Raw genomic sequence first — 13,025 nt, forward strand, 5'->3', positions numbered from 1 at the left:
GAGACATTGAAGACTTTGGACTTTTAAACATTGTTGAGACTCTTATACACTATGGGGACTTTGGAAGTTGGACTGAATATATTTTTTTGCATTATGATATGGTCACAAGCCCATGGGGTCCAGGGTGTGGAGTGTGGGGGTTGGAATGAAAATGTCCCCACCAGGCTCATGGGGAGCATCACTATTAGGAGATGTGGCCTTGTTAGAGGAAGTGTGTCAATGAGAGTGGGCTTTCTTCCTGCTGTCTGCCAATCTAGATGTAGAACTCTCAGCTACCTCTCTGGCACCGTGCCTGCCTGCATGCTGCCATACTTCCTACCATGACTAAACCTCTGAACTTGTAAGCCAGCCCCAGTTAAATGTTTTCCTTTATATGAAGTGCTGTGGTCATGGTGTCTCTTCACAGCAGTAGAACACTAAGAAAGTTAGCACCCATCATGTAAGAAAGACAAAGCAGCAGGAGGGTGAAGTATCTAGTCTAATGTGTCTGTCGGCGGGGAGCAGAGAGAGATGAAGCCCAGCTCCCTTTCTTCTTTTTATTTAGACTGATGTCTCAGGGAGAGTGTTGCCCATATTCAGGGTGTGATTTGTCTCCTCAATTAAACTTTTCTGAAACCCCCCTTGTAGAAACACCCAGAGGTGTGTCTCCTATCCTCGGTGATTCTAAACCCTGTCAAGTTGAAAATGAAGATGAACGATGACAAGGCTCTTTTGGAGACATCACATAAAACAGCTTTAAAGTGATGGTAACAGAAGCCAGGTTGGAGCCATCTGGAGACTGAATGTATCTTGAGAACATGAGAAAGGATGAACAGGGTGGGGAAGGCTCAAAAGGAGCCTCAAACTCCTATTTAGGGTTATTTAAAATGCTTCCCTAAATTACTTCCCAAATTTGGATTCAGTTTATCCCAGTGTTCAGATACAGGTTTTGGTTTTTCAAGACAGGTTCTCTCTATGTAGCCCTGGCTGCCCTGGAACTCACTTTGTAGACCATACTGGCCTTGAACTCAGAGATCTGCCTGCCTATGCCTCCCGCGTGCTGGGACTAAAGGCGAGCACCATCACTGCCCAGACAGATAACAGGTTTTAATATCTTTCAAGCTGTACTGTGCTCAATCTGGCTTCCCTGGAAAGCTGACATCAAGATGAGGTGGAAATTGCATTTTTTTCTTTTGGTGGACAGCAAGGAACAGGTGCGTGCAAGAGAGCCAGCCAGAAGAGGTGGAGGAGCTGGGTGACAGCAGCACATACCTGTTCCAGTGAAGGCAGGGGGAGCTGGGTGACATCAGTGTGTACCTGCCCTGGTAAAGGCAGGAGGTAGATGGTTGGAACTCTGAGGAGGGCTTAGCAAGACCACTAGGGAGGCCCCAACTGGATTTTCTGTGAAAAGAGTCTCTATGCCACCTTCTGCCCTGGTATCCCCAGTCGCTGGTTACCTGAAGGGATCCTGATCTCCACACAAACCTGGCGATGCTTTCCCGAGCACAGTAGTGGGAGCCTTGGGGTCATCAAATTCCGAACAAATGGAGGAATTGGAGGCATGTTGTGACAGCTGGTGCATGCATGTCACCATTTTAAGACAGTGGAATGAGAAAGGGAATGGTGAAATAAATGGGTTGTGGGTGAAGTGTCTGGGTTCAAGTTCAAATGTCAGGTTTTCTTACCGCTAAGACATATTTTAGTATGTTTTAAATATACACAGAAAGCTATTCACAGCAGAAGTTAAAGATAGGAAGGAAGGGGGAAAGAAGGGAGGGAGAGGTGAGAGATGTGGCAGAGAAGGAGTGAGAGGGAAAGAAGGAGGGGGAGGAGACAGAGGGAGAGAAGAAGAGGTAGAGTGAGGAGAAAAAAGAGCATGAATGGATTATATCGGAAGAAGCTTGGAGAGAAGTTAGGAGGAAATGGGACCCTTGGTCACGGCTTTGAATTCAGGTTGTGATGTCTTATCCTCTAAGCATTTTGAGCATGGGTTATGTTCAGGTTGCAGGGAGTTGGAGAGAACTGGAGTTAGTTATCTATTTCTAAGACAACATAGGAAGCAATGTATCAAGAGGCAGCGGGGAGAGCTGGGCTATGAATAGGAGGCTGAATGAGACGGGGGGGGGGGGGGGCCGCGGGGGGTGGTGGTGCAGATAGGGCTCTTGTGTAAGTAGAAGACTCTTTTGTAGACAGAATCACGTTAACGGAGAGGAAAGCCGATGGTCTTGATGTATATATGAAGTGGGGGAGCAGGGTCACTTGCTAAAAAGATATTTTATTGGCAGCTCTTCTCACATGACAAAATTCTACACACAATCTACAACAAAATCACATTTAGTATATTAAAATTAACACTTCAAATATATATTAAATAATTATTACGTAAATTTCTCATAGGTGTCTGTCCATTTCTTTGAATATAAATCAAAGCTGAAATATTCTCTTGATCTAATTTGGGATTTTTTTTTTAAAAAAATCTAACATTTGCATTGAATTTATGCTATTCTTACTCATGAAAAATTACTGAAAATACAGTCAGCATCTAATCTATATTTGATTCCAAAGTTAACATACAACCACCTTTGAGCCATGTAATTTGTATCTAGTGACAAAAGAGGTTCACCACAAGGACACATGCTGACTAATACCACCAAAGTTCTTCCTAATCAAAGGCTATCTGAGATGAATAATTTCCAACCCAGGAGATTCAGAACCCTCTATCCTGTAAATTGAGCTGTAGACACTTTTTAAACTTCAAAACGCTTAATAGAAACCCCAGTTCTAACCGTTTGAAGGCTTTGACCTCCTTTACCCATTTTTCCATCTGTGTGTACACGTTTCCATGTGTGTGAGGGCATATACATGTGGAGTCCAGAGGACAACCTTGGCTGTTGGTCCTCAGGTGATGTCCGTCTCCTGGGACTAGAGTCTCTCACTGGTGTGGACCTCACCAATTAGGACAGACAGGCTTCCTAGTGAGCCCCAGGGGTCCTCCTGTCTCTGCCTCCCTGCACTGGAATTACAAGTACTGGTCACTACACATGGTTGTCATCTGGGGCCTGTTGATCAAATTCAATCTTTATGCTTGCCACACAAGCACTTTACCAACCAAGTTATCTCTCTATCCCATACAATTTTTGACTTTTAAAAAATTCAATGGGGGGGGGTGTCACTCTTCAGAAACTCCAATGGATCTTTACAATTTACATATATAGTGTATTAATCATTATTTAATCGATTATTTAAAATAGAAAAGGAAAAAAGCCTTCTGAAGTGTGCATCTGAGATAAGGGAACCATAAAAGCTTGAAATAATTGGTAGTGGAAAATGTTGGGATAAACTTAGTTGAATCTTATCCTATAAGAACACTGGGAGGGTAATGAATATTGCCAGGGTTGCATCATGGTCAATAATAGAACCAGCATTAGGATTTACTAATTTCAAAATAACATTCTCCAATCTGTTATCTTCTTGGATGTTGAGGCATTGTGTTTTGGTTCATGGTGCTTAGTGTTCTTAGCATTCAAAAGCCAGTGCCTTACAGGCTAGAGAAGGTGGTGAGGAGTACATCTCAATGAGGAGCACCCCAGGCCAACCAGTGGGACTTACTGCTTTGTGTTCCTTCAGCTGAACAACTTCCTAGTAAAGTGGTTATAAACATCACTGGGTTCTGCAGAAGCAATTGACAGCGAAACACAAAACCCTTTCAAAGAGACTTCACAGTAAGGAGTTACTGTAAAAGTCGAGCGAGTTTCAAAGTTCTTTCTCACAGTGTTCACAAGAGTCATGTAGTCCCCCCTCCATTTCTCCAGATAACAATGGTGTCTAAACCGAGTACAGATTGCAACCATGTGTGTATGGATTCACAAAGTAAGACTTTAGGCCCTCGTAGAGGCTAATCTTAGATGTGCATAAAGCATGCTTATTGAAGAGTTAACATATGATTTCAGTGACCAAAGAGGGAACAATTTGATACAAATGGTCTGCTGTTACACTGTCTTTCAGAAACTAGAGGCTCAAGCTCCGCCTTTTCCGGGTAGGTAATTTGAACAGGTGTTGTAAGGGGCAGCACGAGTTCTCTTGTGGAATTAAAAATAAAATTCCTTCTTTATATTCTTTTTTCTTCTTCCTCTGGGATGCCTTTGTTTTTTCTTTATTTCTTTAAAAAGGGGTATGGTAGGAGGAGAGTCCCTATTGATGGTCTAAAAAAGTGTCTTCATGAGCATAACTGAGGTAAGATGGGATCCTTAAGCCAGATGTCCCGGCTCATGTCTGTTATCAGCACAGGCTGAGGCAGGAAGGATGGCTTGAACTGCAAAGTAAGAACTCAAAAGAAAAAAGAAGACAAGAAAGTAGAAAAGGAGATAAGTTCTTATATCTCACTACCAATCTTTTGACATATTAAACAGAGTTCATTTAAGATTTCAAAATTTTATAAAGAGATTGCAATTTCATTTTGTACACTCATTTTTTTCTACGACACCCAAGAACAGTCCAATTAAAATTCATGTTGGCCACTAACAGACACAGCAGAGAGAACAGAGCCGAATGCTAGTCATTGTCATAGATGCAACCTGAAAGAAAAGAAAATACAGCTTTAATTAATTCACTCATTAATTTTTATATATTCGCATGTGTGTGTGTGTGTGTGTGTTTGTGTGTGTGTGTGTGTGTGTACATGTGTGTGTAGATACATATGCACATGTGTGTGGAGGCTGGAGGACAACCTCTGGTAACATCCCTAGGAACCATGTACTTTCTCGGAGACACAGTCACTCGTTGGTTCCGTTCTCACCAAGGATCTTCCTGTCTCGACCTCCCCAGGCCTGGGATTACAAACACTTGTCACTGCGCCTTTCATTTTCCTGTGTGTTCTAGCTGTCAGACCCCGGTCCTCATGACTGCAATACAAGCTTCACCTACAGAGCCAATCTTCTAACTCCCTACGGAGGCTTTGGAAACAAGTCTTCTTGAAGGCCAGACTGCTCTCAGACTCAACAGATCATGGAACAGGACCTCCAACTCCTGAGCCTCCTCCTTCCATACCCCAAGTGCTGGCTCTGCACCACCACATCTGGCCTTAAGAATGTAAATACAGATTATATACAGCACATCTTACCTGTTTCAAGTTAGAAATCTGGGTAATTCAATCTCTCCAGAATTAAGATTTAAATAAAAAAACTTACTTATTTTACATTAAGAAGACAAACAAAACTAGATAAGTAAAATGTGATATATTTAATCTTCTGTGCTGGCTAGTTTTACGTCAACTTGACACAAGCTAGAGTCATCACAGAGGAGGAAGCCTCAGTTGATAAACCTCCATAAGATTGTAGGCAAGACTGTAGAACATTTCCTTAATTAGTGATTGAAGGGAGAGGGCCCAGCCTGTTGTGGGTGGTGGATCCCTGGGCTGGTGGTCCTGGGTTTTATAAGAAGATGGGATAAGCAAACCATTGGCTCCAAACCAGTAAACAGCACCCCTCCATGGCCTCTGCATCAGTTCCTGCCTCCAGGTTCCTGTCCTGTTTGAGTTCCTGTCCCATGTTCCTTTAATCATGGACTATTATGTGGAAGTGTAAGCCTAATAAACCCTTTCTTCCCTGACTTGCTTTTGGTCATGGTGTTTCATCACAACAATAACTAAGACAACTTCATTGACAGCCCAATTTCAACAACATTCCTAGACAGATTTAGTCTTCATCACACAAGACTGAAGATCAGCTATTCTGGCATCATAGCACTTGTTGGAAATGAGACTAGTTAAGCATTAACATGTGTCATAAGCTAAAGACTAAAGGGTGGAGGCTGGGGGATGACTCTATCGGTAAAGCATTTGCTTGCAAGCCAGGGAAATAGGTTTGATCCCAGAACTGATGTAAGAAAAAAAAATGAACAACAAAAACCTGGATGGTGCCAGATGTGGTGACAAACACCTTTATCCCAGCAGTCAAGAAGCAGAGGCAGGTGGATCTCTGTGAGTTCAAAGCCAGCCTGGTCTAGATAGCAAGTTCCAGGCGAGCAGACGCCATGTTTTGAGACCTCGTCTCAAATAAAACAAAACAAAACACACACATATTGACACACACTCACACACTCACACACACACACACACACACTCATTCATACACACTCACACACACACACACACAGGCCAAAGGGCAACATGATGACAGACAGCTGTGAACATTTTGTTGAGACAAATGTTTTAAATCCTCACTTAGAAATACCTGATGATTTTACTAGTGTTATTAGTTACGAAATAATGTACCTGTTTATTGATCAAAGATTTGTTAGTCTCATATTTTAGCATTTGCCAGCTTTACACTTGTCCACTTAGGATTTGTTAATTTCATATTTTATAGGCTGCAGGAAAACAATCTGCTGTTACCTTCTTGGGTATTATGGTTGCTGTGGTATGGAAACTGCTAGTTTTAAAACAGGTTATTATATATTACTAAGAATGCATTTCCCTATGGTGAAAGCAATGACTCTTAACGCATGTTACAATACACAGTTTACCAAACAGTTCTCTCTTCCCTTCTCTCCTTCCCACTTCTTCTGTCTCTTCCCTGTTCAGTTGTTTTTTGACACAGGGTCTCATGTAGCCTAGGCTTGCCCCCAACTTTCATTGTGTAGCCAAGGCTGGCCTTGAACTTCTGATCTTCCTGCCTCTAGCCCCCAAGTGATGGAATTACAGGTCTTGGCTTGTACCATGGCTGTCTTATATTTCTCAATCTGGAGATAAACATGCTTTTCTTTTCACTTAATTTCCTAGTCTTTTGTGAAGATGACTCCCTGCCATGACATCAGATCATTACTTTTCCTCACATTTTTAAGAAACTCCAGTTCTGATCATATGTGATGGCTCTAATTAAGCCAGCAAGCTGTTTTCTCTGTTACTGTGGTGGGAGCTGCATGACACTTACCATCAGCAATGTCATCATAGATTTCTCCATCACTGTAAACACAAAAAAACAGTTTTTATTTTATAGAGAATATCTTCCCAACATTAATGCATGGAGGAAGCTAGCATTAATATGATTGCCATCTACCAGAAACATTGAGAGGTGAAAAGTGAGGCTTTGCATGTGTATGTGCAAGTCGACAGAGATTTTACATTCACCTCGACATCGTCTTTCCCTGGCTTTATCGACTCCTAGTTCATTCTACAGACAGAATAATAGACACATGCCTTGAGGGCACAGATCATGCCCTACTTTGAACATTGCCATGGGCATAGACCATCTGAACTCCCTAAGAACTGGGTACAGAGCTAAACAAATTGAACTGCCAAGGCACCACCCTCCTCCAGGGGCCTTAATCCAAAGGTGCAATGAATTTTAACAGTTATTAGTGCTAGATTCCTACCTTTATTTGAGTTTCCAATGTTTAAAATTTTAAGTGAATGAAATATATTTGGCATGAAAATTGGCAATACTGTTTTCACATGTTTCTAGTTACAATGCACACACATCAAGTTTAAAGTATTTAAATACTAATTATGGAATGTACAGTCATTGAATTTTTTATATTACTTATTGTTTTCAGGTTTTGCTTAGCCCTGAAGCTTTATGAAGTATTCTATTAACAAACACTGAGTTGCTCTCATGTGCTGGGAGACACACATACAAGTCAGATGTAAGCTTTGATTGTAAAAGTGCATAGTCTGATGAGTGATTTATGAATGATAGAATAATAATACATTATAAATATAAACATAATCTTGAAATGTAGGGTGCAGTTCCAAGCTCCAGAGCTGTGAGGTAGCTGTGTCACGTAGGGCAGACATGCTCTTGGTTCCTGCCCTATCTCTGGGCTTCATCACAGCGGCGGCAGCAGCAGGGCCCTGTTCCTGCCAACTGTGAACAGATGCTGTGAGCTCCCTATGTCTTCTGTTTGGATCCTTTCTCTGAGGTGGAGGAAGCATTTGCCTAATGGAAATCTGATGTGAATGCAAAGAGGACAGACTTCCCTGCTGTTTATTCCATAAATGTTTATTGATATATGCATTTTAATAGGTAGTGAACCAATAGTCGCTTAGTGTCCTTTCTCCATTTTCTTTTAACCATCCTGCAGCACATTCTTTCCATAAAATGTGCATCTTTCTTAGAACAGAGCCTGTCAGAAGTCCCGTTGCCCACCACTGTAATACATACTCCGAAGAAAACAAAGGTGTTAGGGTCGTTTTCCTGTCTGCTGTCTATTGGTTTGCTGACAGAACTCTCTAACATGCATTGTCCTAGTCACACGTGTGGCCTGTTGCTTATGGAAAATGGCTTGTGAATCCTCCATTCCTTCATTATGTCAGTTTTACAAATATTTACATTGCTCAACCCGATAGTGGGGCTAATTTTCTGCTCGGCGTTTCTTGGTGTAGAATCTTAGAGTGTTTTGGAGGAGTCCAAAGGCTTAAAAGTACCAGGCTGTGACAGACTGTGAAAAGGTCTTATTCATAAGAATACAAGAGTCATTGATCGCTATCTTTTGAGGGGCACACTTTCAATACAGCAACATAATAGAGCACTATGCTTGGTGTGAGTATAGGAAAACCTTCAGTTAGGGGCTACACTATGAGCTATTAACTGGTAGTATTAGTATCTGCCACAGACACCATTTGGCTCGAATTAGTCCAGTTCTAATGCTGTAATAATTAATAAACAAAATGCAAACAATTAGTGAAAGGGGTAGTGGCTTTGCCCTGTGTGTCTTCAGTGTTTGCTGAACAGATAGCTCAGCGAGTTATATAAGACTGTTCACTATGAGTGAGTCAGGCTTCCTTTCTAATTCAGACTAGCATATTCAGCTTTGTTATTGGTACTACTATATTGATACAAATGTAATACATTGTTTTCAATTTATTATGGCAGTTCAGTCTATTGCGTTCTGGAAATTGCATTAGTACTTTTTCCTTAAGGAAATAAGATTCTTTTAATAAATACAGTCATAGAAGGAAATGGCCTTACTTGTCTGCCAGGTAACTCCGAAGGACATAACCATCTATAAAGAAAAAAAGGAAATGCATTTTAGTTACAGATACAGCTTTGAAAAACATTTAATGTTTAGTATCACAAGTTGACCCACAAGTGAATAATTATTATAAGGTAATATACTGAGGAACTGGAGAGATGGCTTAGTGGTTAAGGGCCCCTTCTTATCCACAATACTCAGTTGATGCCCAGATTCACATTCAATAACTCATCACTGCCTGTAAATCTAGTTCCAGGGACTTCATGCCCTATTCTGGCCTCTGCAGGCACCCACACATGACACATCCACACAGACACAGTAATAATAATTTAAAAACTCTTTAAAAAGATAATATATTGAATAACTATATCTATTTAGAACATGCTAATGGAGTAATTTGATCATATTTATACCCTCATTACCCACTTATTTCCCCCTCCTCTTAGCATCTCTCATCAATCCCTTTCCTGTTCTATTTTTTTCTTTTTATGAATTTTTTTAAAAGACAGTAAAAAAGGTAACTTCATTGTGGTATTTTCACACAGAAGTCCTTACACTTTTGTCTAATTTATTCCTATCTCTGGCTGCCTTCCCTGTGTCTCCTGTCCTTCTCCTGAAGGTTCCCTCCCTCCTTCCAAACAGTCTCCTTTCTCTTTTTGAGTCACATGGATTCCATCATCCCTTTCCTACTTCTAAGGTCCCCTCCCCGTCTCATGCTCGTCTTCCCAGGCCGCCTTCCTGCAGACACATTTAGATACAGGCTCCACATAGGAGGGAAAACGTGGCATTTGTCTTTCTGAGTTGGGGTTATGTTGTTTAATATGATTATTTTGAAGTCAGAAGAAGACTGGAAGAAATCTGTTCTCTCCTCTTGCCATGTGAGTTGCAGGGATTGAACTCAGGTTGGCAGGCCTTAGCAGTACACATGCAAAATTATAAACTGTTGATAAAGACTAGACTTATTCTAATATTAAATGCTTCCATTAAAAAAAACCCCTGGAAGATTATGAGAAATAAAGTTATGACAGGAAAATTAAAGATTATTTAACCACCTTTTTGAAAATTAAGATTATTATTTGCTGATGCCTTGAGGTAATTTACGTTTCAATGAAATTACTTTTAAGTTAATTTTTATCAATTATGATAAAAAAATTCACAGACCTGGTCAAACTGCTACTAACAGTCCTTTACATGGTCAAAGTTAATAATTCATAATAGACAGCTTAATTATCTCCACTTTATGAGTTAATTAGAAAAGCTATATTCTCTTTCCCTCTCAAACCCTTGGTATATTCTCTCCTACATCTTCCTTGCTCAAGAGTTCTAAATAGCATCTTTCTCTTCTGTTGATGACTCCTTCGCAGATACTATTGTTCAGTGCTGTTCTTTTCTCTCCCTCTCTCTCTGTCTCTCTGCGTATGTGAAGGGAGGGAGGGAGATATCAGTGACCGAATATTTAAGAAAATGTCAGTGGTCACATGTGGGATGCGGCTGTCCCATTCTATTTTAGTTCCATGATCATGTGATAACTTAGGGCTCACTAACTATAAAATCACTTATATAGTGTTTTTACGGGATTACTGACTTTTAATGTAGCATAGGCTTTGCTGTGCAGCGCTTTCAAGTGCTAAAACTTTATTCTATTCAAGGACAGTTTGTGGTAGTGTCAAAACAAGTGACTTACCATGGATTGTTATGTAATCTTGGCAGTATAGTTCCTAGAAATTATTTTTTTTTATGCAGGAAGAAAATGTTCTCGTTGTTCACATGGTTCGTGTTCACTTACCAATATGAGATATTAATAGAAAATATGAAAAAACCCACAAAACAAAGCAAAATCATGGCTATGGTGCAGAACGGCTGCTATGTTTAGCCTTACAATAGTCTGAGAGCTGATATGCCCAGGATTCTCACATGTCACATAAAGTTGTTATTTGGAAGCCTCCTGCTCACAGAGCAGAACACAGTGGCTGGAACAAATGTCTTGAAATATGTGGTGAGGTAGAATAGTTAGGAATGTAACGCCCATCCCCCATTTGTGCCAGTCAGTTTCCTCCTAAATTGTTTGCTTGCTGTGGTGTAGATGTGTGTCAGGACTAACAATGCACCTGTGAGAAGACATTAGAAATACGGAGTTTCCAAGGAAGTAGACAGTAGTCTTGGAAAAACAGAAATTAACTTGATTTTGTAGTTTCAATTTTTTTCCTTAATTGAAGTGGCTCTATTATTTATTACTTCGTTTGTTGTATTTGCAGAAAATAAAGTTACTGCAGCTAGAAACATAAAATCATCTTGTGTGGACTTGCTCAGGCAAGTGAATCAATGTCAAACTTGAAGGGAAACATAATAAATGGTGTACAATACTGAATGTAATTTATTATTTTGGCTTTCACAAGAACTAATCTATCTCCTTTTCTTCTGTTTCTTTGTATTATTCCTGAGACTTTCTACTAGAACGACTTTAAACATTTCATTTGTATATTTGCTTATTTATTCACTCACTCATTCACTCATTCATTACTCATTCATTCATTCATTCATTTAATTTTTACATTTAATTTTTTGAGGTGAGTTTTCACTACATTGCCCAGACTGTCCTTGAACTCCTGATTTCAAATGCTGTTCCTTAGTCAGTTTCCCAAGTACTGGGATTTTAGATGTGTGCTACCACAGCTGGTTCAGATTGACTTTTTAAGTTTCTGAATACAATTTTTTTCCAGTGAGCATATATTGTTAAAAAAAAAAAAAAACCTTAAAGAAATGATCAACTAGTTTTGTGACAATGTCCAGCCATTTGAAATCTCTTTTTTTCTGATGCCTAAAAGAAACAGAACATTAAAACCCAAATAACTCCTTTTTCATGCCTCATTTTTTTTTTAGAAAGTTTTTCTCCAGTGACAGGAGGTGGGAAAACTCTCAGCTCTTGAACATCAGATTGTGGAATGTGTGCAAATATTAGCTAGCCATTTTAAACATTTGAGAATGTGCCAGAACTATATATTTAAGATACCAACTGCCTACACAGTTCACACTTGCAGAGTGTCAGTGGGTGAGACCCTATTGAATGTAATAATGTCTGCGTCAGAGGCTTTTGCTCCAGTGACAAAGGGATTGTCCTTTATCCTTTAACCACTCGATTGCTCAGTGTAACCCCAGGTCACGTTCTTTTCGGTGACAGGTTGAAGAAGAACAGAGAGCGAGGAAAAAAATAGTCACTGCAACAGTCACTGAACTGTAAAATGCCATGGCTGGTCATGAGAAGATGTAAAAATAAGGAAGGGACAGATTTAGAGTACTTAATGATTCAGAAGCTAACAGTGCTCATCAGGCCAAGCCAGAGTGCTGTCTGCTAACCAGCTAAACTATTCAGCAGATGTTTTTGAGAGTGTTTATGTCCAACTTTTATCTGGTTATTGGACTAGAAATCCAGAGCACTCCTTTGAAGCTAATCAAGTCCACACTCAAGCTGTGAGACACTATACCAGTGCTGACATCCAACCTCAAGAACACTTCGTTGAAGTTCTGCGTAAGTTCAGATACTAAGCAGAGCAGCAAATTACTGAAACAAATCACGCAGAAGTCAAAGCAGTGGAGTTGGGGAGACATTCATCAGACTGGGGTAGCTGGGAGCAGGGAGTGAGGATGCTTCCAATTGAAGGTGATCATTGAATTGTTTTTTTTTTTTTTTTTTTTTTTTTTTTTTGGTTTTTCGAGACAGGGTTTCTCTGTGTAGCTTTGCGCCTTTCCTGGAGCTCACTTGGTAGCCCAGGCTGGCCTCGAACTCACAGAGATCTGCCTGGCTCTGCCTCCCGAGTGCTGGGATTAAAGGCGTGCGCCACCAACGCCCGGCTTATCACTGAATTGTTTTTGATGGACAATTGTGCATTCCACGTCAAATAGAATAGCACAGTGGGAAGAACTGGCGTGATTTATTCAGGGGATGACAAGCATGCACTTCACTTTTGGATGTCCAGTCTAGATAGCAAACTGCAGTTGTTGCCCATGAGGCTGAACCACGAAGGGCATTTATGATATGCTATCCTAAAGACGGTGTGTGGTCTTGAAAATATTTGTTT

At 40.4% G+C, this 13,025-nt stretch overlaps 1 protein-coding gene across 5 annotated transcripts in view; it reads right to left on the minus strand.

The window, feature by feature from the left end:
• Positions 1 to 2,234: 2,234 nt before the first annotated feature.
• Positions 2,235 to 13,025, minus strand: part of Fyb1 (FYN binding protein 1) — a 141,301-nt gene continuing 130,510 nt past the window's right edge. For all 5 annotated transcript variants that reach the window (XM_076551834.1, XM_042261473.2, XM_042261474.2 and 2 more), the window contains 3 exons: positions 8,946 to 8,979; positions 6,909 to 6,940; positions 2,235 to 4,553 (listed from right to left, as the gene is read on the minus strand). In XM_076551834.1, coding sequence (XP_076407949.1) covers positions 4,531 to 4,553; positions 6,909 to 6,940; positions 8,946 to 8,979 — 89 coding nt within the window. In that variant the 3' untranslated portion in view covers positions 2,235 to 4,530. The remainder of the gene's footprint in view (positions 4,554 to 6,908; positions 6,941 to 8,945; positions 8,980 to 13,025) is intronic.

This window comes from Peromyscus maniculatus, chromosome 15 (genome assembly GCF_049852395.1).
Source record: "Peromyscus maniculatus bairdii isolate BWxNUB_F1_BW_parent chromosome 15, HU_Pman_BW_mat_3.1, whole genome shotgun sequence".
Taxonomy (NCBI): Eukaryota; Metazoa; Chordata; class Mammalia; order Rodentia; family Cricetidae; genus Peromyscus; species Peromyscus maniculatus.